Here is a 13,223-nt window from a genome sequence, read left to right on the forward strand (position 1 = left end):
CTCAATCAAAATAATGATATTTTAGAGAATATTAGGCCTAAAAACTTCTAACAAAACGCACATAATCTGCAGGTGTTTTTTTTTTTTTAATTTAGGCCTAACATTTCTAACAAAACGCATGTAACCTGCATGTTTTTGTTTTGTTTTCGAAATTCCTCTCTTTGGTTTTTGTTTCTGATTTTTTTTTACTGATTATATACACTATGTACACTAAGCCGTCAACACCGACTTTTATGAGCCACGCCAGTATTTAATTTATGGTAATTTCTAATTTCTTACATGAACTTTATCTTTTTCTACTTACTGACCGAAGAACTAGATAAAACTGCTTGATATGTCTTAGAATACATGAAGAATGTCTGGTAACGATCTCAAGCAAAGTAATCAGGTCACAGTGACATATATAGGTGTGAGTCATGTATACAGTACGCACCTATAAAGCAGTGACATCACAATCTAAAGGAAGGAGCGCCAATGAAAGACAAATAATCTCCACACCTTCAATAACTCTGTTAGGCCTACGAGACTATAAAAAACCAAATAAATTGTAACCGAACTGCTAAACGAACCCAAATTCATAGTTTAACGGTGAGTCTCTAGATGGCAGCACCCGATACAACTTAGACGCTAATTTACATGGCTCCCAAATTCAAAACAGTTAAATGTTATAAGGGTTTTCAAAACGTAATACCGGGGTACACGTGTAATTAGAAGCAATTCTTAGAGTTAATATGTTTAAGTGACAACTTTAGATTAGAAATTATTACAAAAATCTGGAACAGAAAGAAAAAAAAGTTTATTCTGGTTATGATTTTTATGTCAAAATCACAATAACTCCAGCGCTATTTTATTATTCTTTAATATAAACAACACTTTAATTTACTTATGTATTATAAATGCACACGCACACTGATTTCTATAAAGTAGTTTCGGTTTCGGTTTGTTCCACGTGACGAAAGAGACAATTTGTGTATCTTAGTGCACTGCTGGGGAATCTAACCACGGATTTTAGTGTTGTAAGTCCGAAAAGTTACTGCTTTGCCACTGGAGGACAAGAGACAAACAGCAACACCGGATTTAGGCGGTACCGTACGTTAACTAGACGTAAAAGTTAGTTGAGTCATAAAACTGGCTTTAGTTCACTTATTATTTTTTCTGTGTTTTAAAACATACAGACAAACACGTGTTATTTGTATTTTTTTCTATTATCTAGGCTTAGCGTTTTAAAATTGTAGATTAAATATTATAAAAGTAATTTATGTTCTAGTTCTTTCAGTTTTTTTGGTATCACATGCTTAAATCTTACAAAAAAAGCGCATAGGAAAACAAATGAACAGTATGGGCTAACGGTCGGAAATACTCAAGTTTTTTTTCATTATCTGGAATATAAATGCTTTCTACAACTCTGTGACGTCATACGCTAGCTTCTTCGTAAGTTCCTAAAGTCAGTAATCACTCTAGGAAAATTATTTCCGCAAAAAGTAAATGTCACTTCCGGTTCTTCGAACCAACATAGATGCGAAACACTGACTTAAGGAAGTAATTTCAGTAGCGTTTCCGACGGACACAGCTGTGTATCTATATCAAATGAGGTCACCGATGTATATGGAGCTCACTAGGTCGAAATAAACGAAAGATTGAAAAACAAAACAAACACTGGTTTTCTCGAACATTGGTGAAATCAGTGACGTCACGGGTTACGTCAGCTTTTATTAGGCTCAGAATGGACAAACGGTCAGAATTAAGTTACTTTCGGATTGATAATATCACAGTGAGAGTCTTGAAGCACTCATTTTTGCTCCAACTACGACAAATCTCATATTACAGGGTGTCCGAAAAGTCTGGAACCATAGGCACAGAATGTATTCCACGTGGTGTTCTTGTAATTCGAAACGAGTTTGAATTAAAGGCAGGATTTTATGGACCTTCTCGTGCTTTGACAGTCACGTGTCTAAAAAGTTTGGAACCACAGGTGATTTGCAGCTGTTCTTAATTTCAGACACTCTGTACAGAAGGGGATTTTACACAAATAGAAATGTACGTCATTTTTTTGTTCTTCTTATCTCGTTATTCATTCTTGCTCAAACAACAGAGCAAAAAATAATGAGAGGTTCTAACTTAACATGAACATTTTATCTTGTATTTCCGGTGGTTCAGCAGTAAGCTTAAGAGTTTATAACGCTTAAATTTAGGGTTCGATCACGGTGATGGGAACGGCAGAAGTAGTTTTGTGTACAGCTTTGTGATTAACTACAACAAAGAAACCATCTGTGTACAGCTTTGTGATTAACTACAACAAAGAAACCATCTGTGTACAGCTTTGTGATTAATTACAACAAAGAAACCATTTCTCTGTTCTTTTTTTTCTTTCATAATAAAAAAATATAGTAAGTAAAAGATAAACTATTCCAACGATAGGGTGGAGAGTGAGTGTTTAAACAATGACTTATATAAAGTGTTTAAACAATGACTTATATAAAGAGTTTAAACAATGGCTTATATAAAGTGTTTAAACAATGACTTCTATAAAGTGTTTAAACAATGGCTTATATAAAGTGTTTAAACAATGACTTCTATAAAGTGTTTAAACAATGGCTTCTATAAAGTGTTTAAACAATGGCTTATATAAAGTGTTTAAAACATGATAAACAACACTTACCTTTCCGTACAAACGGTTCCCGCGACTGAGGGCGAGAAAAACGAGCAGCCATACGATAGCTAGGTTAAATGATATTTCAAACCTTAGGTCCCCCACCTCTCTGTTAGAAGAATTTCTGTCTAGTACGTTGCCACTATAAAAAACAACAACAGCGACAACTCAAGAATCGCAACCATTTACGGAGAGACAATTACCTAAATAAAGAAAGCTTCTTGCGTTTCATTTGTTAATTTTATCACACACTAGAGATGAAATGTTTTTAAGTTGTATTTTTCAATCTTATAAACTCTTCTGTAAAGCAGGGTTTCTATAGCAACGAGTGATACACAGTTTTTAAACTCTCTAACATAGGGTTTCTATAGCAACGAGTGATATACAGTTAGTAGCTTTTAAACTCTCTCTGTAAACAGGGTTTCTATAGCGACCAGTGATAAACAGTTAGCTTCTGAATCTAAGCTCTACAAAACACAAGGTTTCTCTAACAACTAGTGACATAAAGTTAGCTTCTAAACTCTATAAAAGAGGGTTTCTATCGCCAAGGGTAAAACAGTGATCATTTTGTGTCAAGTACATCAAATTTAGTACACTAGCTATTAAATTAATTTCCATAACAACCAATACACCGAAACTAGCTTATATTTTAATGTCGAAAACGTTATATATTGTCAATAACATACAATAGTTGAACAGAAACGAAGCTGTCCAATTACACACGGCCTTTTATCTACGTTAAAATACTTTTCTTTGCGAGCTTTCGGGCAACAATGTACTGAGCCATACATTGTTTCCCGGTAAAAGGGCCGAAATCTTGCAATTAAAAGTACTTTAACGTAGAGAACAGAGACTATATGAACTCTACATTTGTTTTTTAAAGGAAGACTTACTGGAAGTAGGAGGAGACAGACCAACCAACGAAATCTTTCGAAGATTTGTTTTGGCTTTCCAGACAATCTATGTAGACGAAAAAAAAAATCATAAAATGATCAAGATTGGGTACATTTATCCATGAATGAATCTACAAACTATTACTTAAACTGTGGTCCGCAAGATCTATCTCGGTGAAAAAATTTTTTTACGAACTTCCAATTGATCTTGATAGCAAAAGTTGTCTATAAATTATTGATCATATAAATAGATCAATGGGTAATTTCACTGATACACTAACCTATTTACTGTACCTAATACAGTGGCATAAAAAAATGGCTTTGGCAGTATTAGTATTTTCAACCTGATCGCACGTGGGGTAAACAGCCAGGTAAAAAAGACTCCTAAGAAACAGGTAGAGCCCTTTCCCGACTTGGATCTACTGACCAGAGAGAGAGGGCTTGTTTTGTTTGTAATTAAGAACAGAGCTATACAATGGGCTGTCTGTGCTCTGCCCACCACGGGTATCGAGACCCAGTTTCTAGCGTTGTAAGTCCGCAGACATACCGCTGTGCCCACTGGGGGGGGGGGGGGCGAGAGAGGGCATCCTTCTCCTGGTACAGAATAATGGGATTCACTTTCGCTTTATAACAAGCCCAGAACTGAACGTGCGGAGCGTGTTAAGCATTATGTCTCGAACCTTAGACTCGATACTCTAATCACCTGGCCCATCGACTTTGAAAAGTCACGTTTTGATTTGGTCGAAATTTTCCGCTATCTGTCTTTGAAAAACTACGACGCAGTGAAAATGCGAGTTATCCTGTTCTGATTAAATATGCTTCTTTAAAAAAAAAGAATATATATATAATACTCCATTGTACTGAACATAGGGATCATTAAACAATCTACTAAACCATGAAAACAGGTAAACGAAGAGCTAGTGTTGAACAGCGACAGGTGGCGAACTTTCAAGTATTTGTTAATATTTGATAATTGATTTGTTTTTGTGCGTGTTACAGAGGAGAAACTTAAACTATACAAATTAAAATTCGTAATTAAATGTACAGGGTAAATTATGCGCAACAAAACTAACTTTAGAAACACTTGTTGTTCAGGTGTTTCAATCACAAATGTCAAAGATGTTTCTCAGAAAAACTGTTGTACAGATTTAAAATAACATGAACTCTGAAAACAGTGTTTCACAGATAAGGCCTAATAGGTGTACTGTTAAAACAATACCATTAAAACATTGTTTCACAGATACGCCTAATAGGTGTACTGTTAAAACAATACCATTAAAACAGTGTTTCACAGATACGGCCTAATAGGTGTACTGTTAAAACAATACCATTAAAACAAAACAGCAGTGTTTTACAAATACAGTCTAACAACAATAATACTATTAAAACAGTGTTTTACAAATACAGTCTAACAACAATAATACCATTAAAACAGTGTTTCACAGATACGGCCTAACAACAATAATACCATTAAAACAGTGTTTCACAGATACGGCCTAACAACAACAATACCATTAAAGCAGTGTTTCACAGATACGGCCTAACAACAATAATACCATTAAAACAGTGTTTCACAGACACGGCCTAACAACAATAATACCATTAAAACAGTGTTTCACAGATACGGCCTAACAACAATAATACCATTAAAACAGTGTTTCACAGATACGGCCTAACAACAATAATACCATTAAAGCAGTGTTTCACAGATACGGCCTAACAACAATAATACCATTAAAACAGTGTTTCACAGATACGGCCTAACAACAATAATACCATTAAAACAGTGTTTCAGAAATACAGTACTTACAGTCTTGGGCGAATTGCCCTTGACATGTGCCCCACTTGTACGTCTCTCGGGACGTAATAAATGAATCTTTGAAATAGACGAAAAGCCAGGAAATAGGTACGGCTGTGTAGACTCCTAAAATTAAGTAACCATAGAGAAGAGAAAATCCGATCCCTGTTGGAAGATAAACAGGAGTTTATCAGTCATTACTTAAAGTGATTTGACAGGAAAATATGCTCAAAATTTATCTCTCTGTTAAACAGAAATTTCTACGAACTTCTTGTCCGAGTTTTAACTACTTAAAGTTACTATCATAAAAACAATCTCTAACCCCCTTACCTTTAAACGCTGGAGAAATATACCACATGTCTAATATTCCGGAACCCAGGTACTGCCCTATCGCCATCTGCAGGCAGAGAAACGGAATCCCGAAGAGCAGGGATAGGATGATGAATTCAACAATAAAACAAGCTAGAAAAGATGAATTGCTTTATTAGAAAGAACTAATAAGAATCGAATTTAAAAAAAAAAACGGTTTCATTAACATGCTTAAATAACAGTCTGTTCAAGGTGAAGAGTTCGGTGCGTAGCCTCGGACACAGTAATTTGCAGTAACGAGAGTATAGAATACGGTCAAACTGGTGTATTAAAGTGTTTTACACTCACATAAAAGAAACCTATCATTCCATAGGTATTTGAAGAACTTGTAGCATTCCGACACAATTTAATTCTTCGTATTGTTAGCCGACACTGGGCAGCTGATACACAGTTGAACAGAGTTGTTTAAACATTTGTTTAATTACAAGTAAAAGCTTGGAATGGTCCATTCTTTCAATGGGGTCTGTATCTGTGAGCCAGACTAGTTTCGGAGAATTCCACTCCTCATCAGTGACCTTGAACACTACCACCAATGAAATATCAGACCAATTAGAATACGGTGTTTGAACTTAAAGTAATTTACTATTTTGTTCGACAATAATATCATGTCGTTAAGCAATTTATGTTAGAGTAACATATAACAAATTCAGTAGTCAAGCCATTAGTATTATCAGTTTTTAATTATAACTCCAAAACGACGTGTATTTAACAATGGCCTCCATTTAGCTAAAGGAGTGGTGAAACGTTATAAGGACCACCAGCTGGGTTTCTACATGAAGAGTGTAATATATGTGGTGAAACGTTATAATGACCACCAGCTGGGTTTCTACATGAAGAGTGTAGTATATGTGGTGAAACGATATAAGAATCACCAGCTGGGTTTCTACAGGAAGAGTGTAGTATATGTGGTGAAACGTTATAAGGACCACCAGCTGGGTTTCAACATGAAGAGTGTAATATATGTGGTGAAACGTTATCAGGACCAAATAGGTTTCAACATGAAGAGTGTAATATATGTGGTGAAACGTTATAATGACCGTCAACTCAGGTTACAACGTTAGACGATTTATGTGGATTAATTCATAGTCTCCTTTAGGATGTGTGTGTATAATATACACACACACACCGGAACGTTTAAAATAATTTTATTTAGGTAGTATACGTATATACTGACAGACACACACACATACATACATAATAACAACCGCAGATCTGGAAGGTTTCAACGAGATTATACTTATTTCTAGAAGCTGCATCAATGAACTGATATATGCAATAAGCCATTCTTTTCCACGTGTTTTTTTACCACGTGTGTTTTTTAGAATGCCTTTCCTCACTGTGAAAAAGACCGGTAATAACTGGCCCCACACATACACGACTTGATCTTTAACTAATAATCAGGCAAACTGTTAAGTAAGCACGGACATTCTCGAATCAATGTTTAATCATTGATAAGCCGTTTGTGCAATTTCCTGCCACCTGGAGAATATTGCCTGGTACAAGGGGTCAGCTTATAAGACTTAAAAAGGAAGCGTCGAGTGGTAATCTAAACATCAAACACGTCATAAAACATCTCGTGAAACAGCACATACTAAAAGCTGGAAATGCCAGTCACTGAACACAGTGAAATGTGGTTTGTGCTCGTTTTGTTCAGAGCTAAACTGGCTGGAACAATGACTAAACATATATACGTACACTCATTAAGAGATCTCATTTTATACCAAGTTAAGCCTTTTCGAGTTTATGTTCAATCCCAACTGATATTTACTGAAAAGGAACTACTCCACCTGGTGTGTAATAACAAAAATAATTCTCTTCTACGTATGTTATATAGTGAAGTAATTTTCGAAACATCTGAAGAACACTATTTTGAGATTTAGCGAAGTTTCGATAGTTTAATGTGTGCTCTAAAGATATTAAAGTTTTAGGCTTAGTTGAAATATCTGTTGTTACAAGCTTGGTCCTCAGTGGACTTCGTTAGTCAGAGGACAACTTTGTCTAATTGGAAAACGCTGTAGATTAAGACTTGAGATTATCAACCGGCTGGGTCCTCAGAGGACAACTTTGTCCAACTGGAATTCCCCGTAGACTGAGACTTGTGACTATCAACCGGCTGGGACTTAGTGGACTTCGTCAGTCAGAGGACAACTTTGTCTAATTGGAAAACGCTGTAGATTAAGACTTGAGATTATCAACCGGCTGGGTCCTCAGAGGACAACTTTATCTAATTGGAACACCCTATAGGTTAAGATTTGAGACTTTATTAACCGGCTGGGTCCTCGGTGGACTTTGTCAGCCAGAGGACAACTTTATTTAATTGGAACACCCTATAGGTTAAGATTTGGGACAACTTTGTTTAACTGGAATTCCCTGTAGATTAGGACTTGAGACTATCAACCGGCTGGGTCCTCGGTGAAGTCCACTAACGTATCAGAAGTGACTGTATTCACCTAGAAAGGACTTCTGCAGGGAAAACAAGTTAGATTAAATCAACATACAAGTCTCTGACAATCACACAATGCTGACTTCCTAGCGGTGCGTGAAGAAATCTCATCTCTCGTGACGTGAACGAGACAATCACCGAAAATCTTGTCGTAATACTTATATTATCCTTGTTAATTACGCGTGTTGAACAAGACGCTTTACATTCCCTTGCGGTAGGTCGTAGAAACTCCACAAATTAGTTCATTTCCGTCTTATTATTCTCAAAATCTGCGCTAGCCGTCCCTAATTTAGCAGTGGAAGACTAGAGGGAAGGCAGCTAGTCATCACCACCCACCGCCAACTGTTGGGCTACTCTTTTACCAACGAATAGTGGGATTGACCGTAACATTATAATGCTCCCACGGCTGAAAAAAGGCGAGCATGTTTCGTGGGACGGGGATTCGAACCCGCGACCCTCAGATTGCGAGATGAGCGCCCTAACCACCTGGTCATGCTGGGCCTCAAAATTAAGGAACAACAGGGGTAGAATTGAGACTGGAGGGGGTGGGATAGAATTTGATATAGCATTAACGGTATGGTAAACTTCTACTATTAGTAGCAAGATTGTTTCTGTTGTACTTACTGGAGAGAATCGGCGAGCCCACAAAGGGTTAAAGTCTTCTTGTACGCACGCGTGAATGCTTCAGTAATTTTCTGGAAACGCGCCTGTCAAGTTTGTGATTGGTTAATGGAAACGTGAGAATAATTTCGAGAAAACTACTTTGTGATCGTTTCCAGAAATTAAAAAAGAAAAGGAAAAAGAGACGCGACAGAAACAAACACTTTAATGTTAAGTGAGACAGAACTGACTGTGTGAATCTAGTGGCCCATTTAATGTTTATGTGTGAAACAACAAAAATAATATAAAATTTAAATCCTAAACATTGTTACTCGTATATTAAAAATAAAATATTGTTTTAAAACTATTTTGATTTTGTGTGTGTGTAGTACTTTATAACTTCAACACCTTATGCGACACAAAGACATACTGATCAGGCTTAGCCAACCTTAAGTTGTTCAGAACTGCTGACTTATGCGACACAAAGACATACTGATCAGGCTTAGCCAACCTTAAGTTGTTCAGAACTGCTGACCAAGTGGGGGGGGGGGGGGACAAGTAATCAACAGAATCCTTAACTGAACATCGAAATTGACTGTCAGTTCTAATTGAACGAAAAATGCGGAGCGTACTAAGCAGCACTATCGCGACTCGAACCTTGGGCCTTTCACTTGATACTAGGCCTAGTCCGTCCCTTCAATATTTGCGAATATTTTTGAAAAAAATAATAACAGAATCCAGTTTAGTAAATATTAGCTATGATGATACTTTATAAATCTCTTTTCTGTCTCTAGAAAGAGGCTAAAACGAAATCATTCATCGGCAGTCCGTGGTCACGCGTTAGGGTATATGTTGTTAGTTAATATAAGGCTGCTGAAACCACAGTATCACCAGGGGTGGAGGGTAAGGGACAAAACAAGGCGATATTTTCTCAACAAAACTAAGTTTTTTTTTTGGTCAGAGAAACGGTCAGTCCTAGCGCCAGATTCAAACGAAATGCTACCTTTTTAATTCTAAATATATATCAGCGAATCCTAAATAAAGGTCCTCAAATCCTCATAGTTACGCGATTCAGGCCTAAGGTTTTATGTCTGTCCGTTTGTATGTAACAAAAAAAAATCTCAAACACCTTAATTTGTTTATTTTCTCATTTCAAAAGTTTGATGACCATTTCAATTTTGGATTTCCACTTTTTAACTAATCGTCTTTTTTATTTCAGATAACTGGAAACATTTCAAAATAAAACATAATTCTGAAAACGTAACGTAGTATATTTGATATCTAGGAACATTCTGTTTATATAAAGCGAAATTTCAATCAGCGTAGTGTAAACAACAGTCTGTTCAGTTTTATGTTGTTCCATCAGTCCGTTTGAGAGACCAAAAGTTTTATATTCCATCAGTGTGACGTGATGACATGCTCAAGTGTTGGTTTTATAATATAACTAAAATCTAATTTATTTTTGTAAAATCTTAAACAAACTGACTAAACTATCGTACTGGCAACAATAAAGAGTAAATTGTGCTATTGTTTGATCAACAATAAGTCGGGTACGTCAGAAACATGAAAACGCTACGAATAAAGACTATCATGTGGCTACCACGAGAGTCATGAGTACAAAGTTCTTTTTAAATGTATATACTTTAAAGAGTATATGATACATATCAATATCCAGGTATGTTATGTTTATCAATTAAGTAGCAATTTCTGTGAGACGTTTAGAGGCACCAATGTAGAGAGTTCAATAAATAACACAGTTACAGATGGTCAGAGATATCAATAAATAACACAGTTACAGATGGTCAGAGATATCAATAAATAACACAGTTACGAATGGTCAGATATATCAATAAATAACACAGTTACAGATGGTCAGAGATATCAATAAATAACACAGTTACGGATGGTCAGAGATATCAATAAATAACACAGTTACAGATGGTCAGAGATATCAATAAATAACACAGTTACGGATGGTCAGAGAGATAAATAAATAACACAGTTACAGATGGTCAGAGATATCAATAAATAACACAGTTACAGATGGTCAGAGATATCAATAAATAACACAGTTACAGATGGTCAGAGATATCAATAAATAACACAGTTACGGATGGTCAGAGATATCAATAAATAACACAGTTACGGATGGTCAGAGGTATCAATAAATAACAGTTACAGATGGTCAGAGATATCAATAAATAACACAGTTACAGATGGTCAGAAATATCAATAAATAACACAGATACAGATGGTCAGAGAGGTCAATAAATAACAGTTACAGATGGTCAGAAAGGTCAATAAATAACAGTTACAGATGGTCAGAAAGGTCAATCAATAACACAGTTACAGATGGATAGAGAATAGCTAACAGTTACAGATGGTCAGAAAAGTCAATCAGTAACACAGTTACAGGTGGTCAGATAAATCAAAAATGCAAAAAAAACAAAACAGATATGGTAGAAAGATCATTACTTACCTTTGTACAGATGGACGAGAAGAGAAAACCTTCCAATGTTATATATACCAATGATGGAACTAAAACAAGCAAAAGCACAAGATGTTTCGTGGGGCCATTTGTCCCGACATGTCCTCCTCCTCTCTTCTTCACTGACCGCGTCCCTGGGGTCAACCTCCACGTGCACTTCCTGTTGAGTTGGACTGTTTGCATTATCGTTTTCACTTTGGCCTGACTGACTGGTTGGTGACGTATTGTTGACAATGGCTGCAGGAATAGATGTTACTGGTGTCTCGTCTGTTGCAGAAGGAAAACGTCCAGGAGAACTGACCGTTATTTCTGAGTATGGTGGCGGAGGGGGTACTACTTCCTCCTGAACAGGTTCAGCTTCAGGTGAAGATGAGGGGTAATGAGTTTGTGACGATTGTTCCTGTTCCCCGGGGTTCCCCATGGTTGGTGCGACGACCCGTTTCGTTAGAAGCAAATGTAGCAATAAGCTGCCAGGTCCATCAAAACCCCTCCGTTCGAACTATGTGACACTTGGTGGCGCTAGTATCTTAGGCTTCCGAGACCTGTAGAATATCGACAAATAACAACGGGCAATTAGTACGGGGAGGCGTTGTCATAGCAACTGTTTTACAAAGCTCTGACGGGAAACGAAGAAACCTATCACGTGACGTCATTGCACACAGAGTCTACTATGGCGCACGCGCATATTTCAATTCAAAGCTCTAAACAATATTGAGATCTGGGGAGGGGGGGGGGTCGAATCTGAATTTACCTTTTTATATTCTAACACACTAGGATGAACGAGTATTTTTCCCCTTTTTTATTTATTAACAAAATATTAAACTTTCAAAATGTGTAGAAGTACGGCACGTGCAATGAACAATGTGAATATCTAAACCCGTTGCGAACAATTCAAAGCCGAGTAGAAAGTTACTGTTAAAATTGGTTGTTATTGGATAATTTCTTGATTGAGTGTAGCGAAGGTTTGTTAATGACATAGTCACGTGTGTGTTTCTCAAACATCTCGCCGGTCCGTGGGATTTCACGAGAATAAACAAAAACTGGCAGAATATTCACATGTAATTCGGAATGGTTTTTCGTTATACCTAGATTTTAGTTAGCCGCCCCCTGGTATCGAAAAGGTTGAGAAACGCTGCTACGTGCTAGAGACAACAACCTTAACCGATTCAGGCGCTATTTTTTGTTTTATGTCGAGTCATTGATGCACAGCGTTGACATATATAACAGCGAGAATGATTAATTAACGCTAATAGTACTAGAAAAATCAAACTTAGAATTTGTGAAGCGTAAAAAAAGTCATCCCATATGTTTGTGGTTAAGTACAAAGCTACAGAATGATTTATCTGTGCTGTGCCCATCACGGGTATCAAAACCCGGTTTTTAGCGTCATGAACCCGCAGACTTACCGCTGAGCCACTGGGGGGGGGGGGCATTCCATAAGTCAAGCAAGGTCGTATACAGCGAATTAAAATTGAATTAAGTATGGCAGTTTGTTAATTTTAGTGTAACATACTGTCCTAGTCTGCTCGTTCACCAAGAACATCTGAACGAAGTGTAACATACTGTCCTAGTCTGCTCGTTCACCAAGAACTTCTGAACGAAGTGTAGTATACTGTCCTAGTCTGCTCGTTCACCAAGGACATATGAACGAAGTGTAAAATACTGTCCTAGTCTGCTCGTTCACCAAGGACATCTGAACGAAGTGTAAAATACTGTCCTAGTCTGCTCGTTCACCAAGGATATCTGAACGAAGTGTAAAATACTGTCCTAGTCTGCTCGTTCACCAAGGATATCTGAACGAAGTGTAACATACTGTCCAAGTCTGCTCGTTCACCAAGAATATCTGAACGAATTGTAACATACTGTCCTAGTCTGCTCGTTCACCAAGAACATCTGAACGAAGTGTAACATACTGTCCTAGTCTACTCGTTCACCAAGAACATCTGAACGAAGTGTAACATACTGTCCTAGTCTACTCGTTC

At 37.0% G+C, this 13,223-nt stretch overlaps 1 protein-coding gene across 8 annotated transcripts in view; it reads right to left on the reverse strand.

Moving 5' to 3' along the window:
• LOC106465470 (sodium- and chloride-dependent glycine transporter 1-like) overlaps window positions 1–13,223 on the reverse strand; it is an 81,544-nt gene that overhangs the window by 14,407 nt on the left and 53,914 nt on the right. For all 8 annotated transcript variants that reach the window (XM_022393377.1, XM_022393372.1, XM_022393374.1 and 5 more), the window contains 5 exons: window positions 11,233–11,783; window positions 5,672–5,803; window positions 5,354–5,506; window positions 3,544–3,610; window positions 2,660–2,792 (listed from right to left, as the gene is read on the reverse strand). In XM_022393377.1, the coding sequence (XP_022249085.1) occupies window positions 2,660–2,792; window positions 3,544–3,610; window positions 5,354–5,506; window positions 5,672–5,803; window positions 11,233–11,662 (915 nt within the window). In that variant the 5' untranslated portion in view covers window positions 11,663–11,783. The remainder of the gene's footprint in view (window positions 1–2,659; window positions 2,793–3,543; window positions 3,611–5,353; window positions 5,507–5,671; window positions 5,804–11,232; window positions 11,784–13,223) is intronic.

Source organism: Limulus polyphemus, unplaced genomic scaffold (assembly GCF_000517525.1).
Source record: "Limulus polyphemus unplaced genomic scaffold, Limulus_polyphemus-2.1.2 Scaffold1954, whole genome shotgun sequence".
Lineage (NCBI taxonomy): Eukaryota > Metazoa > Arthropoda > Merostomata > Xiphosura > Limulidae > Limulus > Limulus polyphemus.